An 18995-nucleotide genomic window follows, 5' to 3' on the forward strand; every position below is an offset into this window, starting at 1 on the left:
TTGGGTAACAGGCTCACTGTGGGGGGAACACACCACTAGACGGTGTTGATGGAGTCTTTCACAGGCCTGACGGGGTGTTGATTAGGATGCGCTCACACCCGAGGAGCAGATGCACAAATGGATTCTAATGTGCTTTTTGTTCTTCTTTCTTCCTCCTCCCCTTTGTTTCTTTTATAGTTGTCGCTCCTTACCATCCCCACGTGCTCAACGCCGCCATTTCCCTCCCCCCCAACCCCACTTTTTTCTGTCTTGCACGTGTGACAATGTGGGGACCCTGCTCCATCCGGGGACACATAATGAGGTCCCCACAAGGTCAACCATTTTATTCATGGTTGAGGCTTATTAGTGATCAAATTTAGCAGCAATTTATTCCCCCCCCCCCCCCCCCTTTTTGCACGTGGGATTTCCACACACGTTCCCACATGTGTGACAATGTGGGGACCCTGCTCCAATCCGGTGACACATAATAATGAGGTCCCCACAAGTTCAACCATTTTATTCATGGTTAAGTCTTATTAGTGATAGAATTAAGACTAAGTTAAGGTCAAAGTAAGGGTTCAGAATAATCAATGCTCTTGTTTTGTTTTTTTGCAGGTGCGGTGCGAGCCTCCAGCATCTTCCCCATCCTCAGCGTCATCCTGCTCTTCATGGGAGGCCTGTGCATCGCCGCCAGCGAGTTCTACAAGGCGCGCCACAACATCATCCTCAGCGCCGGGATCTTCTTTGTGGCCGCAGGCGAGTCGACCACGAATTAGACCGGTTTAACCCTCCAGTGGGGGAATGTACCCGATAGAGTCAGGTCAGACTGTGTTGGCAGGCCAGCTGGTCCCAGTCACCCTAACTGGGTCTAACTTCATATTTACAGATGTTAGAGTTTCCCACAAAACTTTTCCTTTCAGTTGTTATCACTCTTTTGTAGCATTCTAAACTTAAAATACTGCAGCTACAAGTCACTTCCTCTATTCTTCTCTTTGTCCTCTTTTCTCTCCTCTTGATCCCGTTGCCGGGCTAAAAAGCCAATCCGCCGGGACTCATCTCTAAAAATAAGGTGTCCCTGACACACTTACCCCAGATATACCGTGTCGAACATTTCTCTGCGCGTGACTTATCTAACTAACAAGTCGAAGTATTAAAAAAAGAGAAAAAGAAGTGGATTATGTCGTACGCTACCCAAAGAACCGAAGATGCCTCGGAAAAGTCTCAGATGAGGGATGTAGGACAGGATTAGTGCATGAATCAGAAGAAACTGCATATTCAGTTAAGCATGAGCTCATCCTGACTGATACTTGGTGTCTTGTTTCCCCCACAAACCCATTACCCACAACCCCCCTCTCCACCCTTCAGGCCTGAGCAACATCATCGGGATCATCGTGTACATATCAGCTAACGCGGGGGATCCTTCGAAGAGCGACTCCAAGAAGAACAGCTACTCCTACGGCTGGTCCTTCTACTTCGGGGCGCTGTCCTTCATCATGGCGGAGATGGTGGGCGTCCTGGCCGTGCACATGTTCATCGACCGCCACCGGGAGCTCCGAATAGGGGCGCGCGCCGCCGACTACCTCCAAGGCTCCGCCATCACGCGAATCCCCAGCTACCGCTACCGCTACCGGCGCCGCTCGCGCTCCTCCTCCCGCTCCACGGACCCGTCGCACTCCCGCGACAGCTCGCCGGTCGGCCTCAAGGGCTTCAGCGCGCTGCCGTCCACGGAGATCTCCATGTACACGCTGCCCCGGGACACCCTCAAGTCCTCCGGCGGCGGCACGGCCACCTACAACTCGGAGAGGGACCAGAACTTCCTGCAAGTCCACAACTGCATCCAGAAGGACCTGAAAGACTCGAGCCAGACCAACACAGCCAACCGCCGCACCACGCCGGTATGAGGGAGTTCGCCGCTGGGCCGGGGGCGGCCCGGGCGGAGACACCAGGAGACACACGGGAACCCCCCCCCCCCAGTGGGTGTGGAACGCCCCCCCAGGAGAAGACGGATTTTCCATGTTTATAGACATTTGTTCTTTTTGTTCAGCTGCATGACTTTTCCATCGCCATTGTTGAGAGAGTTTCAACAAGTCCCCGGATCGAAGTGGCGGAACAGTGGGGAACCGGGCCCGAGAGCTTTTGGGCACTTACAGAGGGAAGGGAGGGGGTGGGGGGCATCTATGAGAAAAAGACTTCATGATTTCTTCACCCTTTGATTTGACAGTCTTGCCCCCACAAGTTGGGTCGGAGTTCAGATATACACCTCTTTTTATTTATTGACTTTTTGGTTCATCTTCTTTTTCTTTTCTTTTTTGCATTAAAAACTGTGAATTGTTACAGTTTGGGATTCAGTAAGAATTAGCCCAATCTGTAATCTCTAACAAAAGGTACTATATATAAATATATATACATAAATGTATTACTTTTATAAATACATTATTACGTAAATAATCAAGAGTTACAGACTTTACCGAAGCAAAAAAACAAGCAAAAAAAAACAAACAAGTTAACTAAACAAGACGAGAAAAGACTCTTTCGGCTCCTATTGGTCGAGAACAAGAGGAGGGGCTTAGGGAGCCGAGAGGAGGGGCTTAGGGAGCAGCAGCCAACAGGAGATATAATATCGATTCTTTTAACTGAACCTTCTCGTCTTTTTCTCAGTCCCTGTTCGCTTTCCTTTATTTTGTGTGTGGGGGAGGAGAGGGGGAGGGGGGGCGAACTGGGAGAGTTGAACCCCCTCAACAGAAAGAGCCAACCGAAAAGGTCAAAGTTCACAAAGACTATATAAACGAAATAAAAAAAGTAAGGAGCAGAGGGGTACGGAAAAAGAAGAGGACGCCAAACACAAAAATGAAAAACAAAGTCAAATATAAAATAGTACAAGACAAGCTGCAGGTGACTCACAATTTCAGAAATTAAATGCATGCTATAAAATTACAGCAAAATCTGCTCTTGAGAAACTTAAGTTTTAAAGGTTAATAATTATAAGGGCGAGAAGAAAAAAAAGCAAAGATGCTAAAGTTTAAAGTATTAATGTTTTCATGTGTATTTTTCTTACGTTTTTTTTATTTTAATTAATTTATTTTATTGCTTTTGTGAGACAAACCAAACAAACTACATTGAACAAAACTGCTTTTTTTTAATGGTTTGGTTGATTTCTTTATAAATATATAAATATATGTCTGTATGTATTTTTTTTATTTTTAACTCACACAGCCTTAGTCATTTCTTTGTTTCTTTTTTGATTTTTAATGTGTTGTTTCAAAGTTGAAAAATGAAATCTTAAAAGGTGCCAAACCCGAATGATCCTATACTTGGATGCATCAAGTCCTGATGAATAAAATACGAACCCTAGGGGGAACAAATCAACATGTTTCACTGCGTGTCTCTAAACACTCTTTACCCAAAATAACACCCGCTTGTTTTCAGCTCCGACACTTTGTCTGTCTGTCACGTCGTCACATTCTGCTTCCTTTTCACAGACGGCAACACATAACGATGTTTAAAGCACTTCGGCTGTGGAGGAGAGGAGCATTTCCTCATGGAATTGTGTCCCGGCCCTTTAAAATGAAGCAACGTCCACGTGTGACCTTCACTGACCTCAGCGTGGACGTCGCCACTCATTTTTGACAAAATAATATAAACTCAATGTCAATTTACTTGCTTTCATCTGTTTTTTGTTTTGCCCTTTAACTCTTTTGCCCGTCGACAGTTTTCGTTTCCAAAGTTTTCCCACTTGGATCATGTGATGACGACTCACTGCCGTTGCTGATGAAGAGCGTGAGAGGTGCGGAAAAAAAGTAAGTTGCCCTTTTAGTCGAGAGTGTGACGTGAAACTAATGTTCTCAGAGGTCAGGCATAACATTTGACCCTCGGGGCATAATAATTTAATTGTGTGTAATAAAGAAAATCATTCTTGTCCAATTTAAATCGTCTTGAGACCCAAATAAAGAACACGTGTGATGTCCACACACACGTTCCCACATGTGTGATGATGTGGGGACCCTGCTCCAATCCGGGGACACATAATGAGGTCCCCACAAGGTTAACTAATTTATTCATTGTTAAGGCTTATTAGTTATATAATTGAGACTTAGTAAAGGTTAAAGTCAGGGTTAAGTCACTTCTGTCTATGTGAAGACCAACTTCAGTTTCAGACTTGATAAATAGAGACATTGTAATTGATTTTCAATTCTTTGAATGACTAAACTTGTTTTAAGATTATAGTTAGGATTAGATTTTAGGTTTAGGCATGTAGATTATTCCTGTAACTGCATTTGTTAAAGTAAGTGGGTCAAATTAATGTCAAATTAGTGAAAGGTTCATGTGAACATTTTTATACTTCATATTGTGCCATGATTATTGATATAAAGCATAATAAATTAGCTTTATAAGTGCTTATAACTATAAGATTATACTGCAGAATAAGTATGTTCATAATGCACCGTACAGAGAACATTCATAGAAAGTGTTGAATGTGTGTGCGCGTGCTCTTCTATGTTACTGAGAACCAATTTGAAGAAAGAAAAATGCGAAAAGAAACAACTCCAGGCTTGAAAATAGCCAATTGTTCCAGACACTGAATATCAACACAGAATATTGTATTTTGGCAACTGCAGTCTAAAATAAATTGGCATCAGCTTCACACCGCCATAAAGATAAAAGCTGACTTGTGGAACATAAACCCAGAGCGCTCCGCTCAGACCGCGGCCGGCTGTTGTCAAATGGAGATAACGCTGTAATCGACCCCCGGGCGACCGATCCAAAGACGTCCGTACGGGCCTCAAACGGCTGCACAGAACCCCGGATGTCCACATGTTTGTTTCTGGATGGATTATCGGTCAGAACCGAACTCAACGTTCTGCTGATTATACAAGAACAAGAGAGTGAAACAAAAGTTTAAGGGATGAACACTCTGGGAACACATAGGTGCTAACTAGAACCAAATAGGGTTCTTCAGCTTCGGCTTTGGGGTTACTGCCAGAACCTTTTCTAAAGTTTCCACCTGTTCTACCTGGAACCATAAAGGGTTTTATCATTCTGTGAACTCCCTATGAGAGGCTCGAGAGAACTGTTTTGAGGTGTACTGGTTGCACACAGAAACCCAGATGAGAGGTACTACAGAGAACTGTTCTATGGTTTAATGGTTCCACCTAGAACCCCCTGAGAGAGGCTCTACATATAACTGTTCTATGGTGTACTGGTTCCACCCAGAACCCCCTGTGAGAGGTACTACAGAGAACTGTTCTATGGTGTAATGGTTCCACCTAGAACCCCCTGAGAGAGGTACTACAGAGAACTGTTTTATGATTTAATGGTTCCACCCAGAACCCCCTATGAGAGGTACTACAGAGAACTGTTCTATGGTTTAATGGTTCCACCTAGAACCCCCTGAGAGAGGTACTTCAGAGAACTGTTCTATGGTTTAATGGTTCCACCTAGAACCCCCTGAGAGAGGTACTACAGAGAACTGTTTTATGGTTTAATGGTTCCACCTAGAACCCCCTGAGAGAGGTACTACAGAGAACTGTTTTATGGTTTAATGGTTCCACCTAGAACCCCTGAGAGAGGTACTACAGAGAACTGTTCTATGGTTTAATGGTTCCACCTAGAACCCCCTGAGAGAGGTACTACAGAGAACTGTTCTATGGTTTAATGGTTCCACCTAGAACCCCCTGAGAGAGGTACTTCAGAGAACTGTTCTATGGTTTAATGATTCCACCCAGAACCCCCTATGAGAGGTACTACAGAGAACTGTTCTATGGTTTAATGGTTCCACCCAGAACCCCCTGAGAGAGGTACTACAGAGAACTGTTCTATGGTTTAATGGTTCCACCTAGAATCCCATATGAGAGGTACTACAGAGAACTGTTCTATGGTTTAATGGTTCCACCTAGAACCCCATGTGAGAGGTACTACAGAGAACTGTTCTATGGTTTAATGATTCCACCCAGAACCCCCTATGAGAGGTACTACAGAGAACTGTTCTATGGTTTAATGGTTCCACCTAGAATCCCATATGAGAGGTACTACAGAGAACTGTTCTATGGTTTAATGGTTCCACCCAGAACCCCCTGAGAGAGGTACTACAGAGAACTGTTCTATGGTTTAATGGTTCCACCTAGAATCCCATATGAGAGGTACTACAGAGAACTGTTCTATGGTTTAATGGTTCCACCTAGAACCCCATGTGAGAGGTACTACAGAGAACTGTTCTATGGTTTAATGGTTCCACCTAGAACCCCCTGTGAGAGGTACTACAGAGAACTGTTTTATGGTTTAATGGTTCCACCTAGAACCCCATGTGAGAGGTACTACAGAGAACTGTTCTATGGTTTAATGGTTCCACCTAGAACCCCCTGTGAGAGGTACTACAGAGAACTGTTTTATGGTTTAATGGTTCCACCTATAACCCCCTATGAGAGGTACTACAGAGAACTGTTCTATGGTTTAATGGTTCCACCCAGAAAGGCGTCAGCTTTTCATGAAGAACCCGTTTGAAAGCCTCTTTTCTCAGTTTCATGAGCTTATGTTGATCTGCACTTCACACATCTCATTTGTTTGCACTACACACATACACACACATTTCATTTCATTTGCTCTGCACTCATACACACACTTAGCTTTTTGCACTCTGTCTATATTTAATATTTTTTTATTTGATTTGTCAGTGTTGTTGTGTGTTGTGTATGCATGTGTGTTGTATATTTACATATATATTTTGTTTTGTATTTTACTTTTATCTTACTTGTATACTTCTATATCTTTCATCCCTGTTTCTTATATTTTGCGTTTTGTTTTTTATTCTTGTGTGTTGCTGCTACTGTCACGACAAATTTCCCCTTGGGGATTAATAAATATATTATCATCTCTCTCTCTCTCTCTCTCTCGCTCTCTCTCTCTCTCTCCCTCTCCCTCTCTCTCTCTCTCTCTGAGGTAAGAGGCCTCTAAGATATTCATGAGAAGGAAACACAGCTTTGCAATAACTCCACCAGGTTTGTTCTCCACCCCGACGACACTTTTCTCCAGCGCCGCCCTAAAAGCTGCGAAGCAAATCTCCGAGTGAGACAAAAGGTTCCTCTTCAGGACGGAGGTGTGCTTCATGTCAAGGAAAACAGGACTAAATAAATAAAGTCAAAAGGGACCGGAGTACTTAGGGGAGAAAAAAAAAGTGCTGAGATCCTGATTTTCCATGATCTGAGTTCACGGACACGAGCCGCTCGAAATATGTCAACGTAGAAAGTTTAAATGAACGGGGCTTTAAAAAATATTGATATTCAGAATTCATAAGCAGACATCCTTGTGTGTGTGTGTGTGTGTGTGTGTGTGTGTGTGTGTGTGACGGTTCAGAGGTGCTGGTGTTATAAAGCAGCCCCTGTGCAGGTGTCTGCATCTCACTTGATTTTTTTTTTACATGTATAATTCTTCCTCTCTCTTCTCGCCTCCTCTCCGACGCGTCGGCTCTCAGAACTCGTTCGACTCGTCTCGTGTTTCTCTGAGAGGTGGAAGGATCACGCGTTAGAAGCCCTATTTCTTCTAATTTGGAGAGTTTATAATCGTTTTAAATGAGGTTTCGGGGTGACCTTTGGGGTCGCGGGCTCCACCGGGATTGATTGCGCAACTATTTATTTCGCCGGTTTGGAGCGACCGCGGAGAAACAACACGATTTATCTTCATGTACGGACTAAAAAAGCTGCAAGGGGACATCAATCTGTGTTGTGTTCCATCTCAGTGGTTGCCAGGTTGATTCACTCTGCAGGTGTGAGATTAAATGTACCCTCCTCCTCCTCCTCCTCCTCTTCCTCCTCCTCCTCCTCTTCCTCCTCCTTGAAGTCCAGAGGAAGCGAGACGTGCCCTTGAAGAGTCGACGCTCGTTTTCCTTGGCAGGCTAACAGAGTTGGACGTTGCAGAGTGAAGTCGGGGAGGGTCAGAGCTGCGGCACTAATGCTAATGATGTAACGAGGACCCACAATGCTCGGGGGCCAGAACGAGGACCCACAATGCTCGGGGGCCAGAACGAGGACCCACAATGCTCGGGGGCCAGATCTCCATGCTCCGTGTTGCCGGAGGGCGCCGAGTGTCATTTGCTGTAAACGGGACGAGGGGGAAACCTCTCCTCTGGTCTTCCTCTGTGGGCGTTTTCGTATATGTCGATGCGTCATTGTCTTTTTTGTTTTATGAATATAACGATCTCCTCGATTTAGGAACAAAAAATAAGTGTAATGGGGAAAGAAACATTACAGACATTTGTTACAATTGTTTTTGAGTTAAATCTCTTCAAAAAGGACATTCAGAAGTTCTTAAATGTGGTATTCCTGTGTTTATTACATGAAGCATAGACTTCTATACAACCAGAGGAGTCTCCCCCTGGTGGTCAGGAGAGAGAATGCAGCTTCAACACATGAAGCATAGACTTCTCTGTTGGGGTGGGGTCACTGGAGGGGAGATCTCGAGGTGAGGAGGAACACACTGTCTCTTGGCTCCTGAGCTGTTGGTTATGTAACCGCCCGTCAAGCCTGACGGATGACCTTCCTCTGGATTTACTGGACAACGACCTTCTGGGACGGAGAGAGCGAGCAGCACCCACGGAGCCGAAGAGAGAAAAGAGGCCTCGGCGCTCGACGTTCGCTCTCTGCAAACTGAAGTGTGTGTGTGTGTGTGTGTCTTTATTTGTGTGTCTGTGTGTATTTTTGTCTGGGGATGTTTATCTTTTTCCTGTGCGTGCAAGCACTGAATCTGCATGTGCAAGCCTCTGTTAGTGTGTGTGTGTGTGTGTACATGTGTGTGTACATGTGTGTGTGTGTGTACATGTGTGTGTGTGTGTGTGTGTTTATGCTGACCAGAGAACAGTTGCTGACTGCGCTCACCTCGGGTTATTTTTGGGTCACGCGGAGTTGAATGGCAACAGAGAGCGATGAGCAACCGAGTGAAAAAGAAAAAAGGGGGCGGAAGAAAATAAATAAAATCATCGGAGCAAACAGAGTCTGACGCGTTCAGAGGCTGAGCTGTGGACGCCGCCGCCGCCGCTATTCTACAAATCATCTGAAGCCTTTAAAGACGACTCTGGGTAAAGAGGGCAGTTAAAAAAAAAAAGAAGAAGAAGAAGAGAGAGGGAAAAAGAGGAGGGACCAAAGTAGGCTACGGCACACAAAGTGCTTCAGGATGCGTGAAGCAAAATGGAGCGCTCTGCCCTCTGGTGGTGAGATGGGAGAAGGGTGGTGGGTGGATGGGGGGAGGGGGAGGAGGCCGCCATCAGCTCAGGGAACGCTGTGTCCACGAACGGGCCCGGAATACTGATGCCTCGGTGCAGGGGTGCAGGAGCTGCAGTGTGGCAGCCCCGAGAGGACCAAGAAGAGGAGGGAGGAGGAGGAGGAGGAGGAGGAATCTGCATTCAAAAGGTGGCGCTTCATCTTTAGCAAGACAAAAGGTTCCTTCCTTGGTTATTTCCACCTGTTTGAAAAAAAGTATGAAAGATTATTTCCATTGCTCGTTAATCAGCTCACAATTTTTTCCCAGAATGCAATGCCCGACAGTCCCGGCGTATTTAGTTCACACCGATATATAAAACCGAGCAGCACATCCTTGTGTTTTGAGGAGCTGATGTTTGGTATTTGTGCTTAATACATTATTTAGAGCGCTTGACATCTTAAAGGGCCAGTCACATAAATACAGAAACAACCCTAGATGTGGCGCAACGTCTGCAGATAGGGTTTGAATAAAGTTAGTGTGTGTGTGTGTGTGTGTGTGTGTGTGTGTGTGTGTGTGTGTGTGTGTGTGTGTGTGTGTGTGTGTGTGTGTGTGACCACTGACAGTGTTGGGTCTATCTAGCCTACACATACACCCACATCAAGCCATTTCAATAATTATTATTCATTACTTTTTACATTTTAAATATAGAACTATAGAAATAGAAAATAAAAAGTTTAGATTTAAAAGATTCCCGCCCTGCACACACACACACACACACACACACACACACACACACCACTGGGTGGCGCTGTTACACAATACTTCACGAGAAGTGAACTGAACCTTGAAGGCATCATTCGTTTTATTACTTTATTTTATATTACATGTATCTATTTGTTTATTCAAAATACATTTACACCCAAAAGACACTGCAAATACACTTTTTTTTAGCATCACATGTAAACACTCACCTACAGTAGCCTATGACACTTATAATAATAATAATAATAAAAATAATAATAATAATAATAATACAACATTGTATTTGCATATATTTTAAGCACCTTTTAAGCTTTAACATGTACTTAAAGACACTTTAAATGATCTCAACAGAAGAACTAACATAAAATCAGGTAATAAGAAAGGCGGAGCGATGACGTCACGTGTCCCGCACTTGAACCCCTTCTCTTCTTTATTTAACGGACACGCAGCTCTTGTTTTTATTATTTATTATTAATGAAATGTTCTGTATCTGTACATTTCCGACAGGAAAGGCAGCATCAGTAAATAACATCTCGCGAGAGTTTGACCGGTTACACTGGCTTCATTGTTTCGGCTTGAAAAACAAAACTCAGCTGACTGCGGGCGCGCGGGAGGGCGCGGCGCGCGTGTCCGGTTCAACCTGATGAAGATGATGATGATGATGATGATGATGACGTAGAGAAAGGGGAAACGAAACCAAACAACTCTGTTTGTTTCTAGCCATGCAAAAAATCTGTGAATATAATCTGAACCACGAAGGTAAATGACGTGAAGAGCTCGAGAGGAACATGTCCGCTGCAAGGTAACAAAGTTTACAGAGTTTAAAGAGTTTAAAGAGTTTAAAGAGTTCAAATAGTTTACAGAGGAATGTGTATTTACGAGAATGCAAAAGGCTACACAACAGGTTATAAACATGGTGACTACATTTGAGAGTGTGTGCGTGTGTGTGCGTGTGTGTGTGTGCATCTCTTTGTAGTCATCGTGTTGTCTTTTTGCATTTCTCTGTAGTTGTTGGTCTCTTTGTAGTCACTGTGTACTTGTTGTAGTCTTTTTGCATCTGTGGTTGTTGTGTTTTTGTAGTCATTTAGTTTTTGTCTCTTTTGTAGTGTCTCTTTGTGGTCACTTAGTGTCTCTCTGAGGTCACTTAGTGTCTCTTTGAGGTCATTTAGTGTCTCTCTGAGGTCACTTAGTGTCTCTTTGAGTTCATTTAGTATCTCTTTGAGGTCACTTAGTGTCTCTCTGAGGTCACTTAGTGTCTCTTTGAGGTCATTTAGTGTCTCTCTGAGGTCACTTAGTGTCTCTTTGAGGTCACTTAGTGTCTCTTTGAGGTCATTTAGTGTCTCTTTGAGGTCACTTAGTGTCTCTTTGTGGTCACTTAGTGTCTCTTTGTGGTCACTTAGTGTCTCTTTGTGGTCACTTAGTGTCTCTTTGAGGTCATTTAGTGTCTCTTTGAGGTCACTTAGTGTCTCTCTGAGGTCACTTAGTGTCTCTTTGAGGTCACTTAGTGTCTCTTTGAGGTCATTTAGTGTCTCTCTGAGGTCACTTAGTGTCTCTGAGGTCATTTAGTGTCTCTTTGTGGTCACTTAGTGTCTCTTTGTGGTCACTTAGTGTCTCTTTGAGGTCATTTAGTATCTCTTTGAGGTCACTTAGTGTCTCTCTGAGGTCACTTAGTGTCTCTTTGAGGTCATTTAGTGTCTCTCTGAGGTCACTTAGTGTCTCTCTGAGGTCACTTAGTGTCTCTTTGAGGTCATTTAGTGTCTCTTTGAGGTCACTTAGTGTCTCTTTGAGGTCACTTAGTGTCTCTTTGAGGTCACTTAGTGTCTCTTTGAGGTCACTTAGTGTCTCTTTGAGGTCACTTAGTGTCTCTTTGTGGTCACTTAATGTCTCTGAGGTCACTTAGTGTCTCTTTGTGGTCACTTAGTGTCTCTTTGAGGTCACTTAGTGTCTCTTTGAGGTCATTTAGTGTCTCTTTGAGGTCACTTAGTGTCTCTTTGAGGTCACTTAGTGTCTCTTTGAGGTCACTTAGTGTCTCTCTGAGGTCACTTAATGTCTCTTTGAGGTCATTTAGTGTCTCTTTGTGGTCACTTAGTGTCTCTTTGAGGTCACTTAGTGTCTCTTTGTGGTCACTTAGTGTCTCTTTGAGGTCACTTAATGTCTCTTTGAGGTCACTTAGTGTCTCTTTGAGGTCTCTTTGAGGTCATTTAGTGTCTCTTTGAGGTCACTTAGTGTCTCTCTGAGGTCACTTAGTGTCTCTTTGAGGTCACTTAGTGTCTCTTTGAGGTCACTTAGTGTCTCTTTGAGGTCATTTAGTGTCTCTTTGAGGTCACTTAGTGTCTCTTTGAGGTCATTTAGTGTCTCTTTGAGGTCACTTAGTGTCTCTTTGAGGTCATTTAGTGTCTCTTTGAGGTCACTTAGTGTCTCTCTGAGGTCACTTAGTGTCTCTTTGAGGTCACTTAGTGTCTCTTTGAGGTCATTTAGTGTCTCTTTGAGGTCACTTAGTGTCTCTGAGGTCATTTAGTGTCTCTTTGAGGTCACTTAGTGTCTCTTTGAGGTCATTTAGTGTCTCTTTGAGGTCACTTAGTGTCTCTTTGAGGTCATTTAGTGTCTCTTTGAGGTCACTTAGTGTCTCTTTGAGGTCATTTAGTGTCTCTTTGAGGTCACTTAGTGTCTCTCTGAGGTCATTTAGTGTCTCTTTGAGGTCACTTAGTGTCTCTTTGAGGTCATTTAGTGTCTCTTTGAGGTCACTTAGTGTCTCTTTGAGGTCACTTAGTGTCTCTTTGAGGTCACTTAGTGTCTCTTTGAGGTCATTTAGTGTCTCTTTGAGGTCACTTAGTGTCTCTTTGAGGTCATTTAGTGTCTCTTTGAGTGAGGTCATAGTGTCTCTTTGAGGTCACTTAGTGTCTCTTTGAGGTCACTTAGTGTCTCTTTGAGGTCACTTAGTGTCTCTTTGAGGTCACTTAGTGTCTCTTTGAGGTCACTTAGTGTCTCTTTGAGGTCATTTAGTGTCTCTTTGAGGTCACTTAGTGTCTCTTTGAGGTCACTTAGTGTCTCTTTGAGGTCACTTAGTGTCTCTTTGAGGTCACTTAATGTCTCTTTGAGGTCACTTAGTGTCTCTTTGAGGTCACTTAGTGTCTCTTTGTGGTCACTTAGTGTCTCTTTGAGGTCACTTAGTGTCTCTTTGAGGTCCCTTAGTGTCTCTTTGTGGTCACTTAGTGTCTCTTTGAGGTCACTTAATGTCTCTTTGAGGTCATTTAATGTCTCTGAGGTCACTTAGTGTCTCTCTGAGGTCACTTAATGTCTCTTTGAGGTCACTTAGTGTCTCTCTGAGGTCACTTAATGTCTCTTTGAGGTCACTTAGTGTCTCTCTGAGGTCACTTAATGTCTCTTTGAGGTCATTTAGTGTCTCTTTGTGGTCACTTAGTGTCTCTTTGAGGTCACTTAGTGTCTCTTTGTGGTCACTTAGTGTCTCTTTGAGGTCACTTAATGTCTCTTTGAGGTCACTTAGTGTCTCTTTGAGGTCCCTTTGTGTCTCTTTGAGGTCCCTTAGTGTCTCTTTGTGGTCACTTAATGTCTCTGAGGTCACTTAGTGTCTCTTTGTGGTCACTTAGTGTCTCTTTGAGGTCACTTAATGTCTCTTTGAGGTCATTTAATGTCTCTGAGGTCACTTAGTGTCTCTCTGAGGTCACTTAATGTCTCTTTGAGGTCACTTAGTGTCTCTCTGAGGTCACTTAATGTCTCTTTGAGGTCACTTAGTGTCTCTCTGAGGTCACTTAATGTCTCTTTGAGGTCACTTAGTGTCTCTCTGAGGTCACTTAATGTCTCTTTGAGGTCATTTAGTGTCTCTTTGTGGTCACTTAGTGTCTCTTTGAGGTCACTTAGTGTCTCTTTGTGGTCACTTAGTGTCTCTTTGAGGTCACTTAATGTCTCTTTGAGGTCACTTAGTGTCTCTTTGAGGTCCCTTTGTGTCTCTTTGAGGTCCCTTAGTGTCTCTTTGTGGTCACTTAATGTCTCTTTGAGGTCACTTAGTGTCTCTCTGAGGTCACTTAATGTCTCTTTGAGGTTACTTAGTGTCTCTCTGAGGTCACTTAATGTCTCTTTGAGGTCATTTAGTGTCTCTTTGTGGTCACTTAGTGTCTCTTTGAGGTCACTTAGTGTCTCTTTGTGGTCACTTAGTGTCTTTTTGAGGTCACTTAGTGTCTCTTTGAGGTCACTTAATGTCTCTTTGGGGTCATTTAATGTCTCTGAGGTCACTTAGTGTCTCTCTGAGGTCATTTTGTGTCTCCTCCAGTAGTATATTGTGCAGGTTCGACATCTTCTTCAGTATGTCGTTGCCTCTGGAGATGAAGAGCGACGGTCTGACTCCACGACAAGAGTCAAGTTGAATCAGTTTTTAACGTCCACAAACTGACGATGCTTTGCGTTCCAGACGTGACCTTCAGGCGGCCTTGTGCTGCTACGTCGGAGACACCCTCCTCTACATCGACACGGTGAGGGAATTCTGCAAGGGGAGCCAGAAATGGACGCTTCGGAGGAAGACGGAGTTGGAAATGATGACGGACATCAAAGACCGGGCCGGCCGCATCGACTTAACCATCGACCACGTTAGGCAGTCGGAGCGCCGCTTTCAGGCCTTTTTGGAATACGTGGCGAGCAAAGCCACCCAGGGGACCGCAGACCGCCGGGGCGCGGCGCTGGAGGGGGAGCTGGCCGCCGTGCTGGAGGACACTCTGGGGGGTCTGCAGCAGCTCGAGTCCTTTCTGGATGCGCTGGAGAACCTGGCGGTCACCTCGAGTCACGTGTTCGCGTTGGAGAACCGGGTCCTCCGCCTGCCGGAGGGGATCCGACCCGAAGACGTTCAGCTGGCCATCTTTGCGTCGCGGATGATCTGCCCTCGCCTCCTCGGGTTCAAGAGAGACGCGAGCAGCTTCTTCCTTCCCAAACTTCAGAATGTGGAGGTGCTGTGGTACCAGCTGAACGAATACGTGAAGACCACCCAGGACATCTGTGGGACGCTAGAGAAAAGGTACTGAGACTTTACACATTATTACCTTCGCATTGAAAATGCAGAAGGTTATGTTTTGATCGCCGTGTATTTATTTGTATGAGTGCGTGCGTGTTTGCGTGTTATTTGCATAACTCAAGAAGTTTTAAACCGAATCGTATGAAATTTGGTGGGATGATTGGTTATTATCCGGGGACCATTCGATTAGATTTTGGGATCGATCGGGTCAAAGGTCAAGGTCGAGGTCATGAAAAGGTCAAAATCTTCTTTGAGTCACATGAAATTTGGTGGGATGATTGGTTATTATCCGGAAACCATTTGATTAGATTTTGGGATCGATTGGGTCAAAGGTCAAGGTCATGAAAAGGACACAATCTTTTTTTTTACCATAGCGCGGTCAATTTTTATCCAATTGACATGCAACTAATGCCAAAATGTTCATAATTCAATGCCCAGTGATATGCGAAGGTATGCGCTCTACCGAGTGCCCGTTGTAGTTATTATCATGCACATTGTTGGCAAAAATAAAAATAAACCAATTTAAATATTGTGTTCCTGTCCAGCTGCCTCAGTGACTTCTCCATGGAGATGAACGATGAATCTCTGGTGGACCTCGACGTGGATTTGTCTGAAGATGCCGTACAAAAGATGCTTTCTCAAATTAACGAGCTTGATCAAATCAGGTGAGCGTTATCAATGTACGGTCCTCAATATTTTAAAGCGATAACCTTCTGATGTCTTTCTTATGTTTCTCCTTTGCTCTTCATCAGAATGAACCGGAGCTTCCGGACGGTGTTCTTGTTTCGGGGGCCGTGCTCCCGCTTCATCGCCGAGTTCCAGGAGCGCCGGCCCGGCATGCTGCGGTCGCTGACCGACCTGGAGGCGAGCGCCGTGCAGCTCGACCGCATGAACACGGGGGCCAAGATCTCCAGCGTGGCGGGCAGCTCGGTGGGCGCGGTCGGGGGCGTGCTCTCCATCGTCGGCTTGGCGTTGATCCCCGTCACCGCCGGAGTGTCTCTGGCTCTGACGTTGACCGGGGTGGGGCTGGGGGTCACCAGCGGGGTCAACGGCGCGGTCACCGCCGCCACGGAGATCGGCGTGAACCTCAAACATCAAAAGAAAACCGGCGAGAACTTCCGGAGCTTCGTGGAGGACGTGCAGCGGCTGCAGGAATGTCTGGAGCAGGTCGCCCGGAGGGACGCCGACGGACCCGACGCCGGGGTTCAGGGAGTCGGCACGGTGGTCCGTAAAGTCGGCGGCATCGGGAAACGTATCGACGCGCTCGTCGAAGGCGCCTCGGCTTTAAAGGTGTTGAAAGCAGAAGAGCTGGCCGCCAGTGTGGGCAAAGTGGCGTTGCAGGAAGAGAAAGTGTTGCGCAACGTGCCCAAGGCGATGGCAGATCTCCCCGATATCGGCAAGGCGGCGCTCACGGGGCCCCTCGCCCTCTCCAAATCCGATCTGTCGCGGTTCATCCGAGCCCGAGCCGCCGTCTGGCGCTCGGAGGTGGAGTCGTGGCAGAAGATCCACGACTCGCTGAGCGAAGGTCTGCCGACGTCGGGGGAGAACGAAGCCGCCCTGGAGACGCCGTTTTATCCGGAGAGGGAAAAGGAAATGAACCTTTCCTTCAATGAAGTGGATGAAGAAGAAGAAGAAGAAGAACAATGAGGAGCGGCCGTGTGACGCAGGAGACGATGATCAGCTCCGTTTCAGACTCACGGCTCCGACATCGTCGACATGAACTCTGAGGAGCTCTTCGTGGTTCTGCAGCCAGCACGCCACCTCACAGGGGCAACACCACTGGAACGGGAATTCATATTTATGTCTCCAGGTGCAATCACTGTCAAATGAAATTAGAGCCTCAAAACATTATGCAGATTACAATCTGTAATCTAGCCGATATGGGAGTTTTTTAGCAGTTGAGTAAACCAACAGGACAACGAGAGTAAACAAGGCTTTATGGTTTTTGTTGTGAACTCGAGAAATAAAAAAAGGCTGCAAGTTAGTAGGATTATGTTTTTGCCAACACATGAGAACCTTGTTTCACAGATTGAGATGAAGAGCGCCAACAGCCACACCTTCATTGTGTTAATCATTCAGGGGGTTGCTGATAAGGCTCTAACGCCAATATCAGAGCAAAGGTCGACACAGTCCAAAGCTATATGCACATTGTGTCTCTTTGTAGTCACTTTGTCTCTTTGTAGTCACTTTGTGTCTCTTTGTAGTCACATTGTGTCTATTTGTAGTCATATTGTGTCTCTTTGTAGTCACATTGTGTGTCTTTGTAATCACATTGTGTCTATTTGTAGTCACTTTGCGTCTCTTTGTAGTCACTTTGTGTCTCTTTGTAGTCACTTTGTGTCTCTTTGTAGTCACATTGTGTCTCTTTGTAGTCACATTGTCTCTTTGTAGTCACTTTGTGTCTCCTTGTAGTCACATTGTGTCTCTTTGTAGTCACATTGTGTCTCTTTGTAGTCACATTGCGTCTCTTTGTAGTCACATTGTGTCTCTTTGTAGTCACATTATGTCTCTTTGTAGTCACTTTGTGTCTCTGTAGTCACATTGTGTCTCTTTGTAGTCACTTTGTGTCTCTTTGTAGTCACATTGTGTCTCTTTGTAGTCACATTGTGTCTCTTTGTAGTCACATTGTGTCTCTTTGTAGTCACTTTGTGTCTCTTTGTAGTCACATTGCGTCTCTTTGTAGTCACATTGTGTCTCTTTGTAGTCATATTGTCCATTTGTAGTCACTTTGCGTCCATTTGTAGTCACTTTGCGTCGATTTGTAGTCATGTTGTATCTATTTGAACATGAACTCTGAGGAGCTCTTCGTGGTTCTCCAGCCAGCACGTCGCCTCACAGGGGAAACACTACTGGAACGAGAATTCATATTTCATGTCTCCAGGTGCAATCACTGTCAAATGAAATTAGAGCCTCAAAATATTATGCAGATTACATTCTGTACAATCTGTATGATCATTATTTTTATTATTATTATGTAAAATTCAATCTGCACCTTTTTTTGCACAAATTAATAAATAAATATTTTAAATATTATTCAGATTACATTCTGTACAATCTATATGCTCATTATTATTATTATTATTATTATGTAAAATTCAATCTGCACCTTTTTCTTGCACAAATTAATAAATACGAATTTGAAAATGAAATGTGGTTTTCTGTTAATAACAAAACAATGTTATCAATTAATATTATAAGAGAAATACTTTATAACATATATAATGGAAGCCATTTTACAATTTCACCACACTTTACCATCACTTAAGTATTTCATGAGTATTTCTTCTTTTTTTAATGGTCTTTTTGTTGAATGAGATTCTTTCTCAGCAGTTTGCTCATATGACTGGAGGTTGGAAGAAGCACTTTATTTTTGTATGATTTGCAAATGTCAACCTTTTATTGTCGTTATTCAAGCAGCTATATGTGTTCAGATGGTTAGATGGTGTTTTGATGCCATTCCGGACAGATTTTACAAGCTTTTTAAAGCCTCCATCCTGCTTCGCCTTGAATGAGTTAAAGTCCAAGCTGGGTGGGATTTATATGGAGATAATGAAATGAAAGCAAAAGCAAACTTAACATTATATATATATTCACGCCACCCGGTGCTATTTACTCATATGTCAGAGATGGTTCCAGTATTTTGTCTCCAGTTATTATCTGAAGCCACAAGGAGCTGAAGACAGCGACCAGAGAAAAACATGTCGGGGGGGAAAAGGTAAAGTTTTAATTCCAGACCAGACTCCAGATTCTTTTCACAGGAACGCCCAAAACATAATTATTTACAATAACGTCTAATATTTTTTGCTTGTCAATATACTTGTCTTTGTATATGTATATATATATATATTAAAAATGCCTGTTTTATTGGCATTTATTGCTCTGTGAGGGGTGAAATGTCTCCGTCTCTGTTGTTCTGTTAGATGTATATTATTAATAGGTTATTGTTATTTCTTATGTATTTTTCTTCTACGGGCACCAAAATAGCAACTATGTGTGTAAACGACGACTTATAATGGCACTGAAGTAATGATTTAGTCATGATAATCAC

At 44.1% G+C, this 18995-nt stretch overlaps 2 protein-coding genes across 3 annotated transcripts in view; both read left to right on the plus strand.

The window, feature by feature from the left end:
• Window positions 1–3345, plus strand: part of cacng2a (calcium channel, voltage-dependent, gamma subunit 2a) — a 58471-nt gene extending 55126 nt beyond the window's left edge. For both annotated transcript variants that reach the window (XM_056407119.1, XM_056407120.1), the window contains exons 3-4: window positions 595–735; window positions 1345–3345. In XM_056407119.1, coding sequence (XP_056263094.1) covers window positions 595–735; window positions 1345–1880 — 677 coding nt within the window. In that variant the 3' untranslated portion in view covers window positions 1881–3345. The remainder of the gene's footprint in view (window positions 1–594; window positions 736–1344) is intronic.
• A 7287-nt stretch (window positions 3346–10632) lies between these two features.
• On the plus strand, window positions 10633–18844 carry LOC130188671 (uncharacterized). The gene is made up of 4 exons (XM_056407091.1): window positions 10633–10729; window positions 14354–14950; window positions 15493–15612; window positions 15700–18844. The coding sequence occupies exons 1-4, from the start codon at window positions 10716–10718 to the stop codon at window positions 16592–16594; spliced, it is 1626 nt and encodes a 541-aa protein (XP_056263066.1). The 5' UTR covers window positions 10633–10715; the 3' UTR covers window positions 16595–18844.
• The last annotated feature ends 151 nt before the right edge of the window (window positions 18845–18995 follow it).

Source organism: Pseudoliparis swirei, chromosome 23 (genome assembly GCF_029220125.1).
Source record: "Pseudoliparis swirei isolate HS2019 ecotype Mariana Trench chromosome 23, NWPU_hadal_v1, whole genome shotgun sequence".
In the NCBI taxonomy this organism is placed as follows: Eukaryota; Metazoa; Chordata; class Actinopteri; order Perciformes; family Liparidae; genus Pseudoliparis; species Pseudoliparis swirei.